Consider the following 20,412-nt stretch of genomic DNA (forward strand, 5'->3'; position numbering starts at 1 on the left):
TCAGGTCTTATATTTAGGTCTTTAATCCATTTTGAATTTATTTTTGTATATGGTGTGAGGAAGTAGTCCAGTTTGATTCTTTTGTATGTAGCTGTCCAGTTTTCCTGACATTATTATTGAAGAGGCTGTCTTTTCCCTATTGTATATTCTTGCCTCCTTTGTCATAGACTAATTGCCCATTTAAGTGTGGGTTTATTTCTGGGCTCTCTATTCTGTTCCATTGATCTATGTGTCTGTTTTTGTGCCAGTACCATACTGTTTTAATGACTGTAGCTTTGTAATTAGTTTGAAATCAGGGAGTGTGATACCTCCAGCTTTGTCCTTTCTCTAGATTGCTTTGACTATTCAGGGTCTTTTGTGTTTCTATACAGATTTTAGAATTATTTGTTTTAGCTCTGTGAAAAATGCCTTTGGTATTTTGATAGGGATTGCACTGAATCTGTAGATTGTCTTGGGTTGTATGGTCATTTTAACAATATGAATTCTTCCAATCCATGAGCATGGTGTACCTTTTAATTTGTTTGTGTTGTCATTTTCTTTCATCAGTGTCTTATAGTTTTCAGAGTATAAGTCTTTTACTTCTTTGGTTAGATTTATTCCTAGATAATTTATTTCTTTTGATGTAATTGTAAATGGGATTGTTTTCTTAACTTCTCTTTCTGGTAGTTCATTATTCATGTATAGAAATGCAACAGATTTCTGTATATTAATTTTATATCTTGCAGCTTTACTGAATTTATTAGTTCTAACACATTTTTGGTTGCATCTTTATGATTTTCCATATAGAATCATGTCACCTGCAAACAGTTTTACTTTTTCCTTTCTAAGTTGGATTTTTATTTCTTTTCTTTTTTTTTTTTTGGTCTGATTGCTGTGGCTGGGATTTTCAATATTATGTTGAATAAAAGTGGTGAGAGTGGGCTTCCTTGTCTTGTTCCTGATCTTAGAGGAAATGCTTTCAGTTTTTCACCTTTGAGTATGATGTTGGCTGTCAGTTTGTCATAGATGGCCTATATTATGTTGGGGTACATTCCCTCTATACCCACTTTGTGGATAGTGTTTATCATAAATGAATGTTGAGTTTTGTTAAAAGCTTTTCCTGCATCTATTGAGATTATCATGATTTTTCTTCAATTTGTTAATGTGTATCACATTGACTGATTTGTGGGATAAATCCCACTTGATCATGGTATATGATCCTTTTAATGTGTTGTTAAATTTGGTTTGCTAATCTTTTGTTGAGGATTTTTGCATCTATGATATTGGCCTGTAATTTTCTTTTTTTGTGTGTCTTTGGTTTTGGTATCCAGGTGGTGCTGGCCTCATAGAATGAGTTCAGAACCATTCTTTCCTCTTCAACTTTTTGGAATACTTTGAGAAGGTTAGGCGTTAACTCTTCTTTAAATGTTTGGTAGAATTAACCTGTAAAGCCATCTGGTCCTGGACTTGTTTTGTTGGGAGTTTTTTTTTTAATTACTGATTCAATTTCATTACTGGTAATTGGTCTGTTCATAGTTTCTATTTCTTCCTGATTCATTCTTGGGAGGTTGTATGTTTCTAGGAATTTATCCATTTCTTCTAGGTTGTCCATTTTAGTGGCATGTAATTGATGTAGTAGTATCTTATGATCTGTATTTCTGTTCTCTTCAAAGAATCAGCACTTAGTTTTATTGTTTTTTAACTCTCTATTTCATTTGCTTCCACTCTTGCCTTGAAGAATTCTTTCCTTCCATTAACTTTTGGGTTTTTTTGTTCTTCTTTTCCTAGTTCCTTTAGGTATAAGGTTAGGTTGTTTATTTGAGATTTTTCTTGTTTCCTATGGTAGGCTTGTATTGCTATAAATATCTCTCTTAGAACTGCTTTTGCTGCATCCCATAGGTCTTGGATTGTGTTTCCATTTTTATTTGTCTCCAGGTATTTTTTTATTTCCTCTTTGATTTCTTCAGTTGTTTAGTAGTATGTTGTTTAGTCTGCATGTGTTTGTGTTTTTTTGCAGTTTTTTTCTTGCAGTTGATTTCTAGTCTCATACCTTTGTGGTCAGAAAAGGTGCTTGGTATTATTTCAGTTTCTTGTTTTGTGGCCTATCCTGGAGAATATTCCATGTCAGGTGAAGAGAATTCTATTTTTGGATGAAATGTTTTGTAGATATCTATTAATTCCATCTGGTCTTATGTGTATTTAAGGTCAGTGTTGCCTTTATTGATTTTCTGTCTGGATGATCTTCCCATTGATATAAGTGGGGTATTAAAGTCCCCTACTATTATTGTATTACTGTCAGTTTCTCCCTGTATGTTAATATTTGTTTTATGTATTTAGGTGCTCCTAAATGTTGGATGCATATATATTTACAATTGTTATATTTTCTTGTTGGACTGACCCCTTTATCATTACATACTGCCCTTCTTTGTCTCTTGTTACAGTCTTTGTTTTGAAGTCTATTTTGTCTGATGTAAGTATTGCTCCCCCAGCTTTCTTTTCCTTTTCATTTGCACAGAATCTTTTTTCATCCCTTCACTTTCAGTCTGTGTGTCATTAGACATGAAGTGAGTGTTTTTTTGGCTGTGCCACGCAGTATGCAGGATCTTAGTCCCCTGGCCAGGGATCAAACCTGTGCCCCCTGCAGTGGAAGTGCAGAGTCCTAAGCAGGGAAGTCCTTGGAGTCTCTTGTAGGCAGCATATATATGTGTTTTGTTTTTTTGAGTTTTAAAAAATCTAATCAGTCACTCTGTCTCTTGATTGGAACATTTAGTTCACTTACATTTAACGTAATTATTGATAGATATGTACCTACTGCCATTCTGTTAATTGTTTTGGGGTTGTTTTTATAGTTCTTTTTTGTTCCTTCTTGTTTTGCTCTCTTCAGTTGTGATTTGATGACTGTATTTACTGTTATGTTTGCATTCCTTTCTCTTTTGTGTATGTGTATCTATTTTAGGTTTTTCGTTTGTGGTTACCACGTGTGTATGTGTGTGCATAAATTTATGATCTCTTACGTTTGAACGCATTCTAACCACCCTACATTTTTACTCCCCACCACATTTAATGTTTTTGATGTCATACTTTACTTATTTTTGTTTTGTGTATCCCTAACTACTTATTGTGGATATAGATGATTTTTCTACTTTTGTCTTTTAATCTTTCTACTAGCTTTGTAAGTGTTGATCTACTGCTTTCACTGTTTTGCCGTTACTGATGAGATTTTTCCCTTCATAATTTTCATTTTCTGGTTGTGGCCTTTTCTACTTAAAGAAGTCCCTTTAACATTTCTTGTAAAGCTGGTTCAGTTGTGCTGAACTCTTGGCTTTTGCTTGTCTGTAAAACTTTCTCTCTCCTTCAAATGCGAATGAGAACCTTGCTCGGTAGAGCATGCTTGGTTGTAGGGGTTTTCTTTTCATCACTTTGAATATATCGTGCCACTCCCTTCCGGCCTATGATTGTGATATTCCTCCCGTTTGTGGATCATCAACCCGGGGTGTGGGTCCTGACTATACTGAGTCTACACCCCTCATACCCATCTTGTTGGATTCCTTCTTTATGTCTTTAGTTGTGGAAAATCTTTTCTGCTAGTCTTTCGGTTGTCTGCATAGATAGCTGCTCTGTAAGTAGTTGTAATTTTGGTGTGTCTGTGGGAGGAGGCAAGTTCAGGCCTGATGGTAGTAGTCCTTATTGCTAAATACTAAAGAAAAAAAGCTTACTTTCTGCAGCTGAGCACCAGCTTGAGTGATTTGGGTCCTGGCTTTGTGGGGAACATCAGTGTGAGGAGTCTGCTTAGCAGCTCTATTTGTGAATGTGTATCTCTCAAATAGAATATGATATAGAGGCCATCCATTCCCATCCAGCAGGGATAGCCTGACACACATGCATAGGGGCAGTCGTCCCACTTGGTAGTTAGTCTTATAGATGCACAGTGTCTTGGTGCCCTATTTTCTGTTGCTCTCTGACCTTGCCCCCAGTTCCCTCATTGCAGTGGACAACTAGGCTTTTTCATAGCCCAGCCAGGCCCCTCTGGCCAGCAAAGATGCAGGCCTTTGCCTGCACCCCCTCATTCATCTTCCCTAGAGTGCTCTGTACGTACAGAATAATCGGATACTTTATTTATCACCACATTTATCTTTTAAAAGCTTTGATGTTTTATATGTCTAAAGAGAAGACACCACTGTTTCCCTAGCATAAGCTTAGGCATAGTACTGCACTGAAGAGTTAGCCACATGCTCTAAGGCTCTTTTGAATTAACAACAACTCTGCTCTAAAGCTGCTGGCCACATGGTGGCCTGAGAAACAATGTGGTGGGCCTCAGTGATCCTTTGAGTCTGAGCTCTATCATCAATCATCTATTAAAAACCTGGATATGATTGGAGTGATAAATGTAGTTGTTTCTTATTTTAATTGTAAAGAAAGAAGTTACTAAATGTGGGCCAATATTTTTGTATTAAGAGATTGTCAGTCAATTCCCGTTAAAAGAGGACAGGTAACTGGCAGGTAATGCTCCTTTCTGAATAATGAATTTGAATCATTACTTTGCCTGAAAAAAGTTTCATTGAGTTGCCTTATTTGTAGTATTCGTAGATAAATAAAAACAGTCCATGGTGTACATACAATTAAGATTCCTTTAAAAATCCAAAATGTGTCCCAGACTCTGAAATATCAATTTATTGGCGTAAGTAGTTGAGCTGATCTATTAGACTCCAAAATACTAAAATAATGTTTTGTACTGCATGTGTATGAAAACCTCAGCTTAAGATTGCTTTGCTGTTGCCAAGAGCACAGCTCTACAGACACAGATCTTTTCAAGATCTGATGTTCCAAACATTCAAATATTTCCTATTAAACTAAAAAAGGAATCCCCATTAATGGATCAGTCCATGTTTGAGTTTCTAGGTAACATCAATATGAATTGCCTATATAAAACTGAGAAGCCAAGCACGAATCTTCTTTTTTTAAATTGTCTTTTTTTTTTTTTTTAAATATATTTTTGGCTGTGTTGGGTCTTTGTTGCTGCACATGGGCTTTCTCTAGTTGCAGTGAGCGGCAGCTACTCTTGGTTGCGGTGCGCGTGTTTCTCATTGCAGTGGCTTCTCTTGTGGAGCATGGGCTCTAGGCTTGCAGGCTCAGTAGTTGTGGTGCACGGGCTTAGTTGCTCTGCGGCATGTGGGATCTTCCCAGACCAGGGCTTGAACCCATGTCCCCTGCATTGGCAGGCAGATTCTTAACCACTGTGCCACCAGGGAAGCTCCTTCTTTTCTTCTTGAAAGGAATAAATTCAAGGCTTTGTTCTCTGCAATTCATTCTAATAATAACTATATTTGAGAAGTTACAACTTTTTACAATAAAACAAATCAATTCTACTTGTTTAACTGTTAAAGAGAAATGTATCACTTTAGCAAAACAAATATAAAAAGTACTGAATCGGGAATCAGTAGAGCTAGGTTTTGCTTTAGGCTTTGCCATACCTTTATGACCTTAGGCAAATCATTTAACCTCTGCAGGTTGAGCTCTGATCCTCAGACTTTTCTGTGGTTTAACAGGATGAGACTGCAATTAGGTGAAAAGCCCCTAGATGGTGGTGTTGTTCTGAGTTAGGCTTTGTATTTCCCCCCTCTGTAACTACAGTGAAATAAAAAGGAGTAGGTTAGAAAATTATTTCCTATTTAGTGCTGAAAAATTCACTGTTAAGCATTCGTTTAAAATGGCATTCAGAATGGCACTGAATTATGAATCATATGGTCCATGTACATCTGACATTAATTAAAAAGAATAAACCATTAATGATTATACCAAATACCCCCTTATAATTAGCCTATATCATCACTATTTCTCTACGTATATTTATCTAAGCTTAAGAAGCTGAACAAAAACTATAAACAATTATTGTTAAGAGTACTGATATATAACAAACCCTATAGAAAAATATATTTTGTTTTTTTCAAATGCCATTTCTAAAATTTTGATAAATGTACTGATTTTTCTTTCATTATGAATGTTTTAGACTGTATTAAAAACCTGTGATTTCCATGAGCACAAATGACAGCCATATAAGCAAGGGCATCTTTTAAAGAAATCTGCTGTCTTTTAGTGTTCAAAAGGGTAAGAATAACATATTAAATGACTTCGCTAGTTTTAACCCACCAAAGAAAAAGGATTTGGAGATTCTAGTTTGAGGAGGATTGGATGAGCATTAGGTTTTCAACTAAAATTCCTGAAAGGAACAAGAATACATTTCTATTTCTTCACTAGGAAATTCACTGAGTATAAAAATCATGTTCAGTCAATATACAGAATAAGAAAGTACCTATGAAGGGGCTTCCCTGGTGGTGCAGTGGTTAAGAATCTGCCTGCCAATGCAGGGGACACGGGTTTGATCCCTGGTCCGGGAAGATCCCACATGCCGCGGAGCAACTAAGCCCGTGCGCCACAACTACTGAGCCTGTGCTCTGGAGCCCATGAGCCACAACTACTGAAGCCTGTGCACCTAGAGCCCATGCTCTGCAACAAGAGAAGCCACCGTAATGAGAAGCCCGGGCACCACAACGAAGAGTAGCCCCTGCTCGCCGGAACTAGAGAAAGCTCGTGCACAGCAACAAAGACCCAACGCAGCCAAAAATAAAATAAATAAAATAAATAAATTTAAAAAAAAAAGCACCTATGAAAAACCTACACCATGCTACATTTTTACTTCTTGTCAGTTGAGTAGGTAATAAATGGCAAGCAAAAAATGTAGCATGATGGAATGGAAGACATAAAACTGCAAATTTTGTTTCAATAAAGATTTTTGTCAATAAAGAGGAAAGATATTGGAGCATATTGGATCCAAGATAGTATCACTATTATGTGAAAGTTGTCCAACCAGCCAGCCAAACAATCAACCAACCAAAAACCCTCTATTGAGCCTATATGGTGCAAAGGGCTGGAGATATAAGATACCAACTCTGTTCTCAAAAACCTCAGTCTAATATGTATGAGAAAAGGACTTTGAAAAGTTCAGTTCGGTTTATTATAGTGTCAAGTAGATTTACAACTATTGCACTTATCATTCTGCTGACAGGCCAAAATTTAAAAGGAATATTTTTCTCCAGTAAAGCTAGGTTTTCATGATCTTTGATATAAGATGTTAAAATTACACAGGCAAAGAAATATACCTCATGTCCTATCCCAGACACTACCCCCGACTTCTCACTTTCCTGCTGTTGTACAAGCTTGCTGCAAATAGGAATTTAGTTGGGATAATATGCTTTAAGTCATCCATTTCTTATGAAATAACTTGAGTGAAATTTGACCAGTTTTCTTTATACTGTCCTCTTTACCCCAAACATGTAGAACAAACAGCCCCCATATTCCAAAATCAATTTTAACCATATACTGGGAAATGAACTTTAATAAAAGACAGAGTAAATATCTCCTCCCTTACAGAACCCCACGTGGTGTTCACGTGATGGTTTCACCACTTACTGCCTAACTTTGAATTCAGACAGTGGAAACAAAAACAAAAGCTAAAAAGTGGCCCAGCATATGAAACTCTTCTCAAAAATAGAAGAAAGTTATGAACATAGTTGGGAAAGTGTTTTACATTTTCAATGAAGTTCTGTTCCATTGATCTGTTCGGAAGATTGTCTTCGACCTATTTGGCTTTAGCCCATAAACTGTAATTGATTCAGTGTTGCAAGGAACCACTTTTATCTTAAGCCTGGAATGCATAACAATGGATAGCAGGAAAGTGGTTTTTTATTTACTCTAATAACTGTGCAGGGAAGAGCTGGAGAAAAAAGAAAACAACCCCAAAAGTATCAGCCTTCAGATTCTCAAATTATTTTTCTCTCTGATTATACTTGGAAGAATGAGCTGGGGGTTTGGCATTGTTTTCCATCTTAACAGTTGCTCTGTATTCTGAGATATATGTGATTCATAATGTACCACTATAACAAGACATAGTTTTATATATTACTGGGGTAACTCAAAGAAAATGAATTTTTCTTTGGGTACCAGTAATTGTCAAAAGAATGATTGCAGATTCAGAAAATGTGCTTATAATAACCCTGTTAACATAAAGTATACACAGAGGAAAGAAATTAAGTACTGTAGGTATGTGGAAGGGTTAGTTGTATTAGCAAGGCATTTCAGGATGGTTTTGGTTCTTTTGACTAAGATACATCAAATTTCAACACCTTTCAAACACTGGGACAAAGGGGAAACACCTGCTACCACAGGCGCATGTGGTGACTGTGAGCTGATTCACCATGTGCTCACAAAGGCTCCCACTAGTCAATGAACTACCCTCTCCTGGAGCAAGGCTTTGCTCCAGTAATAAGGATAATGCGCTCAAGCTGTTAGAATTAATTTGAATATCAGTAATGAAATTTAGGTTACCAACCATGGCCTGATAGTTACAGCATGTAGAATAACAAATATCCTCTTTTAAAACTAAAGTAGAAAATGAAGAAGCAGGTTAATTTACTTGTGCTGATGAACACAGAGGTCCAAGTGCAACTTCTGCTTCTAAGTGTCCTCATGCTGCCCTGTCACCAGACACTTTCCCAGGGGAAGGGTCTGCCTGCCTTGCTAATCCTGCTTGATGTCCTCCTTGGTAGAAATGTGCTCATGGGTTTCCGTGCGCACGTTTCTACTGTGAATGAAAGCTAACTACAAAATCAGATGTTTTCTGCTTTCAGAAAGTTCTAGTATACCATGTACAGCATAGATATTTCTTTCAGTTTAAAAAAATAGTGCAAAAACATATCTGATAGTCAAAGTGATAGTTCAAGTGAGTTCTTGTGCCAAGGAACACAGTCAAGCTTCACCTTTAGCCGACTTGTAAAAACTGAATGTAGGTTTTGGGAAATATTCCAGATTTTCCCATCAATTCTCCACTCATCCAGTCATCATCTACAGATTCCAGCTCTGTTATTATGTCTCCAGCCTGTAAGAAGACAGGAATTGAAAATAATTATTAGTTTCTATTGAGGATAAGCATGGTAAGCAGCCTACCTGGAGAGGCATGTACATCTCCTCTTTATATAACTCATTTATCTTGATTTGCCAAGAGGATTAAACGATGTACCACAAAGATGATCTAACCCTAATGATGCCATTAGCTTCTATGCTCTTTTCATCAAAGCGCATTCCTTTGCCATTGTCACCCTTGTTGCACTTTTATTTTCCTGGTTGTATTTTGTGCCCCCCAAATTCACCACTCTTAATCTAAAATTCTTCTTTAATAAATAAAAATACCAGCTATCATATATATAAAATTTTTTTCCCCATCTAACAATTATTTATTGAGTACCCACTGTGTGTCAGACACTATTCTGGGCACTATGGATACAGCAAAGAGTAAAGACCTTGTTCTAGAGTTGGGAGATGAATAAGCCAGCAGAGGAGGACAGAAAGTGTGGGCTGCCATCTCTTTAGGGCAGCCAGGTGACACTTAAGCAAAGATCTGAAGATGAGAGAGTGAGCTATATGTTTACTGTATGCCTTGCCCTCTTCTATGTACTTCATGGGAATTAACTCATTTATTTTATTTTATTTTATTATTATTTTTTTTGTGGTACGCAGGCCTCTCACCATTGCGGCTTCCTGTTGGGGAGCACAGGCTCCGGACGCACAGGCTCAGCGGCCATGGCTCACGGGCCTAGCTGCTCCGCGGCATGTGGGATCTTCCCGGACCGGGGCACAAACCCGTGTCCCCTGCATCAGCAGGCAGACTCTGCGCCACCAGGGAAGCCCTATTTTTATTTTTTAACAAACTAAGAATAGTGGAAATTAATTCATTTAAGCAACAACACAGTCCTAGAAGTGGGTACTATTATTATCCCCATTTTTGAGAAATATTTTTATAGATTTCCTTATTTTAAAGAAAAGGAAACTGAAGGTCAGATTACGTGACTTGCTCAGTGTTGCATGTCTAGTTAGTGGTAGAGACAGAATTCAAACCTAGTGTGATTCCAGGGCCCGTATTGCTATTAGGCATGAGGTCACCACGTTTTACAGTAGACCTTTTTACTTAGAAAGGTTTTTACTGCAATTGCCTTTTCTCAACATCCTGAGCACTTTGTACTCTATATTCTTCCACATAATGGTATTCTCCTCTACCATTTGGTTCATTCCATTCCTCCACGGCCTCAATATCAAATTTGCATTCTTTCCTGTCTTAAAGAGCTTCACCCTGACTCAGCACATGATTTATCCTCATCAGGTTAGCCAAAGGGGTTGTGTATCTTATTCGTGTATGAAATTATAATTCCTCAATTTCAAAAATTATGTCTTCATCTGTTATCTCCTGAAACTATTTTGTTCTTTATGGTTTCTAACTGTTGCTTAGAATCTGGGTTTAGGATTCTATAATGGTCCAAGATGACCCTGGCTACTTTTAAGAATATCTTTATCAGGCTAAATGGATTTATTTGTAGCCCTAGGACATTGCCCTTTGGAAAACTGGTTTGATTTAAGGCCTTTCTTAAGGGAAAATGCTGACTATCCCATGTCATTAATTTACCTTGCTAAAATCTGTAAAAATTCTGGCATTCAAAGGTTCTGTTACAAGTAAGTTCCTTCCATTTCCTAAACTATAACATAATCACTGACTAACAAGTAAGTTCCTTCCACTTCCTAAACTATAACATAATCACTGACTAAAACTATTTTTCTTAGCTCTGGTCCATACATACATACTATGTCAGTTTTCTGAGGGCTAGGACAATTTTAAAAAGTTTTATTTACTAATATTCTGTGGATATTTAATAAAATATTAATGATCAACAACTCTGAAAGTGGTGCAGAATCCCTTAACTAAAAATCTCTAGAACTAGCTTGCTTACAGCCAGGCATTTGTAAAATGAAGACAACCTATCTTCTGGATGATACTGTGAATTCTGTTACATTGACATAACCTAAATGAAGGCCAAAATAATATCCAAAAAGTCTGAATCCAGAGTGTTCACTTGCAGTAACATTTTATGTAAAGATAAAAGGAATTAATTTTGAGCCACTGACTCTCAAGATTGAAAAGGACTAGGGCAACAGTTTCTAAACATTTGGATTTTATGGACCAATAAATTAAAAAAAAACTGATATAGGGTTACCAATTATAATTTTGCATAAGAAATCTATACATTTACTAATAATATTTTGTAATAGAAATGACATTTTAATATGAAAAGGAAGAAATTCTCAGAATAAAGTAAAACTCCATCACAAAATAGAAAAGTTAGCAACCTTATATATCTAGGCATGCCTCCCCTTCTCCATGGCTCCCCTAAAGCCTGCACATACCCAATATCACTGTTTTCCTCATTTTGTTGTAGACAGATGAAAACCTTGTTTGGGTACCCTCTGTCTTAAGTCTCATCTTGTCCAATCACTCCTGGATGCTTTAATTCCTTCTATGGCACCCCTGCCTCTGAGCATCTCCGATAATGGAGAATTTCCCACTGTCTGACACAGGCTCTTCTGACAGCAATGACTTAACTAAAGCCACCCTCCTTCCTCTGGCCCAATCCCAAAGTACTACCCTGGGTGCTTTCCTCTGACCACCGTCGAACTGTGGACTGCGGAAACAGGATCATGGAAGTATTCTTTTTACTTTAAAAAAATAAAAGGTACTTCCTTGATGAAGTAAGATTAAGATTAGATTTTAGGCTTCTAAAAAAAAACTTGTGCAAAATACCTTAACCTTTTGGGATCATTTCCCTAAAGTCTAGTCAGTGTCTTTGTGGACAAGACTCCGGTGTCTTATGAGGCACTGCTGCAGAGGCCAGCTGTAGTGGTTGCCACCTGATTTCTCCGCTGGTTTCAAAGACATGAAGGCTGCAAGGGCCATGTAGAGGATCATCCTTTACTAGGGCTACCAATGAAACCTCCAACATTAGTGAGACGTGTTATAAGGCTAAGGAATAAGGAATTTGGTAGGCGACTGTGGTGCTATGGATATCAATCAGGCTTTCTTTAAGTACCTAAATTCCTTGCTGATAATTTACATTTGCCCTATTCACTTTCTCTAATCTCATCCTTTAGAATGAGGGTCTGAGATCTGTTCATTTTTTTTTTTTGCGGTATGCGGGCATCTCACTGTTGTGGCCTCTCCTGTTGTGGAGCACAGGCTCTGGACGCGCTAGCTCAGCGGCCATGGCTCACGGGCCCAGCCGCTCCGCGGCATGTGGGATCTTCCCGGACCGGGGCACGAACCCGTGTCCCCTACATCGGCAGGCGGACTCTCAACCACTGCGCCACCAGGGAAGCTCTGTTCATTCTTGACTAATGATCAGTACTCCACCCAAATGTTCCACCCTTCAGTGGAAGACATTTCAAAATTTATAGCTGCTTAATGCAATTACAAAAAGATACACATTCTGACCTTGAAGGAAAGCTCATCTTCATTCTCCCCGTGGAAATCATACAAGGCTTTGGCCTTCCTCCCCTTCAGTGCTAAAGCAGCCGTACTTTTAGCCTCAGCTGTGAAGACACCAAAAATTCAAATATATAGAAAGACATTGGACTAAAACACAAGTCGAACATTTTAAGAAACCCCCTTGTCATTCCCAGGACATAATACTTCCAATTAATTTTGAATTTACCTAACTTGCAACAAGATGAAGGATGCTGTCTTAGCAGGAAAAAAATTATACAAAATATATTAACATTTAGGAGACAAAATTAGCCATTATTAATTGAAGGCATTTTAAAATTTCTTTTCCCCATAACTTCAATAAATTATATGAAGAAAGTTTGCATGACTTTATGAATCAACTTGCAAATGTAGGCAAACAACTTAAATTGAACATGGCCAGAGGGAAACGGAGTATGTATCATTTCAAAGGCCTCACACTCCCCTTAGAGGGTAAGAGCCTTCCTTGCAGCTGTCGCACCTGGGCAGGGCCGCACGAAGACTGCGGGGAAGATGCCCTCCCTGTCGCGCAGTCTGCCCTTGTACCAGTCGGAGTCCACACGTTCCATGATCAGGATCTGGTCTCCTCTCTTGAAGGACAAGTCGTCACTGGTCTCCGCTGTGAAACTGTGAAGAGCTTCGCACCATTCTGCAGAAAGACTGTTCTCCTGTTTCAAATCAGAAGTTTGGTAAGAAATGTGAGATTTTGTTTGAGAGTAATTTCTACAAAGCTTAAAAAGTGGTGGAAAAAAAGCTAAGGGGTCATAAGATTTCAACGCCTGAAGGCCACTTTAAATCACTCAATACCTTATGTCACTATTGAGTTTCAGAAATAAAAGTTTCCAATAACTTTTTCTTAAAATAGAATTCTAAATGACAGACGTGATAAAATTTGTGACTTTCTGCTTTAAAGGGCTATATAATGCTTAAGCAAAAATTTTTTCTAATTATTATCTATGACAGTTACACTAAAATTAGATAAAAGCTTGCAATATTTGTGTATAGTATTTATGACACTATGAAAACATTCTGGCAAAGCATATAATTTTCAGTGAGGTTCTTCTTTATCTAAATTAGGAAGGATCAGAATGGGCAGTCTGTTAATTCCCAGGTCTCTACATGTTTCAGAGGCTATCAGATTCCATGGCACAGGACTTCATTAGTTCACACTTTTAATTTTTTTTTTTTTTTTTTTGGCTGCATTGGATCTTCGTTGCTGCATGCGGGCTTTCTCTAGTTGCAGTGAGCAGGGGCTACTCTTCATTGCAGTGCACGGGCTTCTCACTGCGGTAGCTTCTCTTGTTGCAGCACATGGGCTCTAGGCGCTCAGGCTTCAGTAGGTGCAGCATGCGGGCCCTAGAGCACGCGGGCTTCAGTAGTTGCGGTGCATGGGCTTAGTTGCTCCACAGCATGTGGGATCTTCCTAGACCAGGGATTGAACCTGTGTCCCCTGCATTAGCAGGCGGATTCTTAACCACTGTGCCACCAGGGAAGTCCCCACACTTTTAACTTTATGACGCATAGTTAGCTCCAAGGCTGGCAGGATAATCACCCAGATATGGTGGGCTAGTGTGGGGGAATGCTCCAACAGTAATGCTTTTACTGCAAACACATCAGAAGAAGGTTCTGCCCTGAGAAGAGGCATCACTGCCAAGTCACGATGGGAGCCCTATGTTCAAGAAGCCCAAGCGAGAGGCAAGGATAACACTAAGAGCAAAGGCTTGGAGCCCGCCAGTCAGCTCTGCCACCTCCTCGCTGACACTGGGCAAGAAGCTTCTCTACTCTGAGCCTCAGCTTCATCTTAGAGTTGCTTTGGGGATCAAATGAGGTAATGCGTGTAGAATGCTTAGCACAGTGCCTGGTACATCTTAAGTTCTCATCAACTGATGGCTTGAAAGAAAAACAAAAAATTAAACAAAAAACCCTAACCCTACCGTTTTGTTCCTGTACTTGGGTAACCAACCCTAAAGAACGGTACTTGTCACTCCCAAGAAATACAGGGAACCATGTGAACATTTCCTTTTGGAGAACTGTAGTCCCTTTCTTTCCTGTTTGACTTTAGCAGTGGGGGGAAGATGAAAGAATTGAGAGACACACAGCCTAATTACCACTGACATTTTTGACAAACAATGACCCCATCAGGCTCACTCTTCTAAAATAATGTCACAAAAAACAATGGGAAGTCACCCACATTCCTATTCAGTTTAAACACTTCTGAAGCCATGTTATACAGTGTAAAAATTTTAATCCATTTTTTTCTCTCTCCCATTATAAAATAATACAAATGCTCCTAAACACTTGGCAGTTCGGAAATATATGAAGAATGGGAAGAACACCCAACCACCTATAATCTCACTACCTAAGGGCAACTGAATGGTAACAAACACATTTCCTCATAGTCTTTTTATGCTATATATTCAACTTCCCTATAATACATGTTTTCCTCCCATGCCATTTACTTTACAAATCTAGTTTTTAATGTCCTCAGAACATTCTCCCGATAATGACCATATTTAGGTTATTTCCAATTTTTTCTTGTTACAATAACACCACCATGACCATCTTTGTGACTAAAACCTTGTCTCATTTTTCATCCTTTTCTTAGGGTGAGAAATAAAAATAATGATAACAATAATCTGCACTTTCTCTGTTTTAACATTCACATACTTGTAATTATTTACTGTTGAGTTGTATTGAATCTTCATTAGATACGTTAAATGGTATTTTATTGTCTCTTTACAAGGCATTTCTTTGATTACTATAAGGTTAAATACTTTTTTAATATCAGCCACTTATAATATCTCTTTCATGAATATTCTAATAATATCTCTCCTTGTTTTTTATCAGGGTTCACATGTCTTTCTAACTCATTTGTACGAGCTCTATATGCAATAAAGATATTAATCATCTGTTTACTTCAAATATTTGCTACATGAATTAAAAAATGACTTACAGGGCTTCCCTGGTGGCGCAGTGGTTAAGAGTCCACCTGCCAATGCAGGGGATATGGGTTCAAGCTCTGGTCCGGGAAGATCCCACATGCCGCAGAGCAACTAGGCCCGTGCACCACAACTACTGAGCCTGCACTCTAGAGCCCACGAGCCACAATTACTGAGCCCGCGTGCCACAACTACTGAAGCCAGAGTGCCTAGAGCCTGTGCTCCGCAACAAGAGAAGACACTGCAATGAGAAGCCCACACACTGCAATGAAGAGTAGCCCCCGCTCTCTGCAACTAGAGAAAGCCCGCACACAACAACGAAGACCCAACACTGCCAAAAATGAATAAATAAATAAATTTAAAAAAAAACACAAAAAATGATTTATAACATTTTCTTTTGATAATTATGATTTTAATAGTCCTCCCAGAGATAAAACTTGGCTTTCACTACAGTTATCTATTCAAGCAGCCTACCTGATAATTTGCACCAGAATCTTCTTTTTTGGTTTTCAGTGGTACCTTTGTGCCTGTATTTTAAAAAAATGTCAAAACTTCAGCTGTAAAGACCATATAGTATTGGAGAAAAACTTTGGGGGGAGAGTGAAAAGTCTGGGATTCCAGATCAGTCTCTTCATGTACTGGCTGTATAACTTTGCCCAGCACTACCCTCTCCAGATTTGTTTCCTTTACTGTAAGGTGAAGGAGGATACACATTAGTTATATTCTATAGGCCATTTCTGTTTGAAAGTCAGTGATTTTTTTTTCTGCCATTTCTAATACGAAGCCACCACTAACTACCTAAAACACCAAAGCCAGCTCTTTGAGAGACTGCCACAACAATGACTATCCCAATAATGATGTTGACCATTTAAAAATCATTTTTCCTTCTACCTTAAAAATTATGGCAATGTAGATTATTATCAACTTAAGAATTAACCTATTATCTGGTTTATTTGAATTAGGATAGGACATAATAAAAAACCATATTCTCTGTACTCACTTAAAACATTTGTACCAGAGGTGGGATGATCCTCAATGAGTTCCACAAAGTTAAGGGGGAAGATCCCAGATCTCTCTCGAAGTTCTCCTCTCGCCCACTCGTCATTCACATACTCTTTAAGAATAATAATTTCTCCCTCTGAGAAACTTAACTCATCCTTCTGGTCTCCAATATACTCAAATCGAGCAACACATCTTGGGCCTCTGAAGAAAGAAGACCACATTTGTGGGTTAAACTAGAGAGTACTAACTTTCAGAATGCTTTAAAACCTTCATTTAGTCTTTCAATAAATATTTATTCTGTGTTTACTGTGGAACAAGGTATACTAGGCATAGTTTAAAATTTTCCATGAAAAAGAATAAGCTGTATTTCTAAATGATAGTCCTTACTTTTTAGATATGAACCTATTCACTCAGAAAGGCTAAAGTCAAGGTCACAAGTACAGGCAGAATCCCAGATAAGCAGCTGGTGGTTGGTTAATGTTGCACATCTTTTGATCACCTTTTCTTCATGACAGAATCTCCCCAGTCTCCTTGTCTTTGTATCCTTGGGCCACAGTAATCCAGGGCCAAGTCTGAACCCTCTCAGTCATAAATGCACTGAGTTTAGGAGTGTTAACCCTGAGAATCTCAGGGCAAGACATCAAACTTCCACGGCAGAAATGCAATGGGCACCAGCTGGGCAGGGTAGATGCTCAATGTATGCTGAATCAGTGAGTTGTGTATATAGATGAATGGCCTTCAAAACTAGAAGGTTCGAAGAAAACAGAAACTCGGCTTATTATCTTATAACATTTACTCTTATATCTTACACTGTTGTTTTAAAAATGATTTTTGTATCTCCTTTAAAAAGCCTTCATTTCTGAGAATTAGAATGATCTACAATTTTGACTGAAAATAAGATAAAAACAGATGAAATTGTGTCCCTAGAAGACATGACTGATTCCCAAACTTTTGATTTGAGGCTTTGGAAAGGAAGTTTCAACAGCTATGACTAAGGAGATGCAATTGCCTGAAGAGAATAGGTGGGTACTCGCTCCAATCAAAGTCTGATTTAAGTCAGGTCAATGGATCAACAGCCATGAAAGCCCACTTTAAATTCAACCTGCTGACACAGTAAACACTGCTTAAAAATAGGAGAAAAACTGAACCTGAAACAGAATTAAACTATTGTGGCATCAGAAGTTTTCTTATTTGTGATAACCTTTGCATTTATTTTCTGAAGTCCTCAGGGAGCATATCTTCTTATGTCTGACCGATTCAAAGACAGGTTTACAGTCTTCAGCAGGTACTGAATTCTATTAATTTGCTCATTTAACTGGAATATAAAGTTGCATTGTGGCAATGTTTTAAATCACAAAGGAGTTACAGTGATGCAGAAAAGGGTACATAAATTCACGGAAAGGTCTTCAAACATAAAGACGACCCCTCCAAATTAACTCTTCCTTTACTTTCAAAAACAAAAACGAAACAATACAAAATGCCTAGCAGTTTTTGTAGGGTTCATATTTCTGTTAGGTTTACTTTTTTGTTCATTAAAAATATATATATTTATTTATTTGGCTGCACCGGGTCTTAGTCGTGGCATGTGGGATCTTCGTTGTAGCATGCGGGATCTTTTAGTTGCGGCATGTGAACTCTTAGTTGCGGAATGTGGATCTAGTTCCCTGACCAGGGATTGACCCCGAGCCCCCTGCATTGGGAGCATGGAGTCTTAGCTACTGGACCACAAGGGAAGTCCCTCTGTCAGGTTTAAATATTTTCTATTGTTGCAGGAAGTGGGGGGACCCCTTCCAGGGCCTAAGAGTGGGCTCTTGTCTAACACTCAGAAATGAATTGTCCGAGGAGACACACGTACTGACAAAGCAAAAGACTTTATTGGGAAGGGGCGCCTGGGTGGAGAGCAGCGGGTAAGAGACCCCAGGAGAACTGCTCTGCCACGTGGCTCGCAGTCTCAGGTTTTATGGTAATGGGGTTAGTTTCCGGGTTGTCTCTTCCCAGTCATCTTGGTTGGCCCATATTTAGTCTGACTCAGGGTCCTTCCTGGTGGTGCGCCCATCCTCAGCCAAGATGGATTCCAGTGTGAGGGATTCTGGGACTTTGGTGGGACAATATTATGGGCTAGTGTATCCTCCCTCCCTTTGGCCCCTCCTGAATTCTTCTAGTTAGTTTTACAAGACATATTATGGGCTGGTATCTCTTCCCTCTTTTCAGCCCCTCCTGAATTCTCCTGGTTAGCAGCAAGTTCCTTATCAGGACCTCCTGTTGTGAGACAGCTCGTACAAGTGGTTATCATCGTGCCTAGCCAAGGTGGGTGGTTTCGGTCAGCGGTTCCCTAACACTATGACAAAAATATTTGAACCTTCTAGAAATCTGTTGGTAGATAAACAGCAGAAGGCCAACACAAAATGCCCTGGATGATGAAACCTCTCTGCTCGAGTGAGGCCAGGCTGTGGGACGCACCGGGATAGACTGTTTGTGCCTGTCTATATGGCCTGTATTGATATGGGGAGTTGCTTCTATCAGCATGTTGCAATTTCACCAGAATTTTTAAACAAGCAGTTTTCCTCATAATTAAAAAGACACATTGAGAATCTGAATAATCATACATCTGAAGTGTTTATTCTGTATGACATAAATGCTCACATCCTTTGTATCTTGTGCAAAACAACACAAGTAAAACTTACTTAACACAATGAGATGTGACGGATTCCCTTTTCCCGTTTCCTCCTGGAACATCAGTCTAGTAAAGACAAAAATCAAGATAACAGCTGTATTGTTTCAGATTTTAATAAGATAAATTTAAGCTAAGTAATTAGCAAATTCATGACTGAAGTTAGCCAGTTTAGCTAGGTGTTAAACCGACGAAATGTACCACAGGTGCTACAAAGGTATGAAATCCAGAATTTGGGTTTTTAAAAATATGCGTAACTTGTGATGTAGCCTTCCTTGAATAACCAATCAATCCTCTTATTTGCTGGAATAAGCACAATAATATCGTTCTACCCCTGACTGAGTATACTCTACCCCTTATCCCCTAAGTTGAAAACTTCAGGTGAGGAGGGCTTAGGATAGAAACTAGGCATCAGGCACTACATAGACACCTATTCAAACTGTTGGTATTGGTAGAACTCTGCAATACTTTCATGACCCTAAAATAAAATCTTTTAATCAAACTTGTGGATTCTCTCCATTGTCATAACCCTGGAACACTTTTTCCCCTTCAACGTGAGTAGGGAAGGAAGAGAGGACTTAGTACTCAGTGAGCATCTACTAAGAGGCGAGCACTTTATATAATAACTCATCTACAAGGCTCCAGAGAACTGGGTTGTGATGAAATATTTGACCATAATGCACTATAAGTCTGAAAACTACTTAAGGCTTTGAGGTTTACATTAAATAAATCAGTGCCCTTCTTAATGAATTTCTAAAGTTCGAAGTCTTAAAACAATTTTTTAAACTTGCAGGCTTAGAAATAACACTTACACCAATAATCTGGCAAATTCAGTATGATTGATTTCAGTGTGGTAATTGTGCTTTTTAAAGTACTGCTACATTGGGCAGAAGAAAAATGAGGAAGAGTGCTGAAACTAACATTACTCTTTAATATTAATTTAGAGAATGTGGTTGGATTTCTCCAAAGAATCAGGGTATTTTTATATACCAGACAATTTTTAAGACCCACATTTCATAATTCAAGAGACTCAACCTCATTCATACTTGAAAAATACAGGTTTTCTGTTATATTTGTTTGCTAAGTTTCTGATGTAATGGAAAATCATTTTCTTACCCCCACCCCGCCAAGCAGTTAATGCTCAACTATTTAAGCCAGGTTTATTGATATGTTCCAGTATCGATAAGTTATATTAGAGACTGAGTCATTCTCTTCCTACTGATATAAACGTTCAAGTGGCAGTCTGATTTCATCCCCATGTTTCTCAGCCACCCGGGCTTAGCACTCAGGGCTCTACTTACACAAGTTAGGCTTTGAGGGTGTATAAAATTCGGACACTTTAATATATGTTTCCCAGTCAGATTTGGAATTATTATGTGAAAAATCATTAATGGACCATTACCTCCAATGAAAGTACTTTGGTA

At 38.3% G+C, this 20,412-nt stretch overlaps 1 protein-coding gene across 21 annotated transcripts in view; it reads right to left on the minus strand.

Moving 5' to 3' along the window:
* SH3D19 (SH3 domain containing 19) overlaps positions 1 to 20,412 on the minus strand; it is a 196,068-nt gene that overhangs the window by 5,747 nt on the left and 169,909 nt on the right. For 11 of the 21 annotated variants that reach the window (XM_060147753.1, XM_060147746.1, XM_060147745.1 and 8 more), the window contains 6 exons: positions 19,002 to 19,057; positions 16,316 to 16,518; positions 15,790 to 15,842; positions 12,858 to 13,044; positions 12,347 to 12,444; positions 6,969 to 8,911 (listed from right to left, as the gene is read on the minus strand). In XM_060147753.1, the coding sequence (XP_060003736.1) occupies positions 8,795 to 8,911; positions 12,347 to 12,444; positions 12,858 to 13,044; positions 15,790 to 15,842; positions 16,316 to 16,518; positions 19,002 to 19,057 (714 nt within the window). In that variant the 3' untranslated portion in view covers positions 6,969 to 8,794. Of the gene's footprint in view, positions 1 to 5,450; positions 5,605 to 6,968; positions 8,912 to 12,346; positions 12,445 to 12,857; positions 13,045 to 15,789; positions 15,843 to 16,315; positions 16,519 to 16,704; positions 17,062 to 19,001; positions 19,058 to 20,412 lie in introns of those variants that run through there. The other 10 variants (XR_009540253.1, XR_009540254.1, XR_009540252.1 and 7 more) reach the window with 6 other exon arrangements.

Source organism: Lagenorhynchus albirostris, chromosome 4, assembly GCF_949774975.1.
Source record: "Lagenorhynchus albirostris chromosome 4, mLagAlb1.1, whole genome shotgun sequence".
NCBI classification, from domain to species: domain Eukaryota; kingdom Metazoa; phylum Chordata; class Mammalia; order Artiodactyla; family Delphinidae; genus Lagenorhynchus; species Lagenorhynchus albirostris.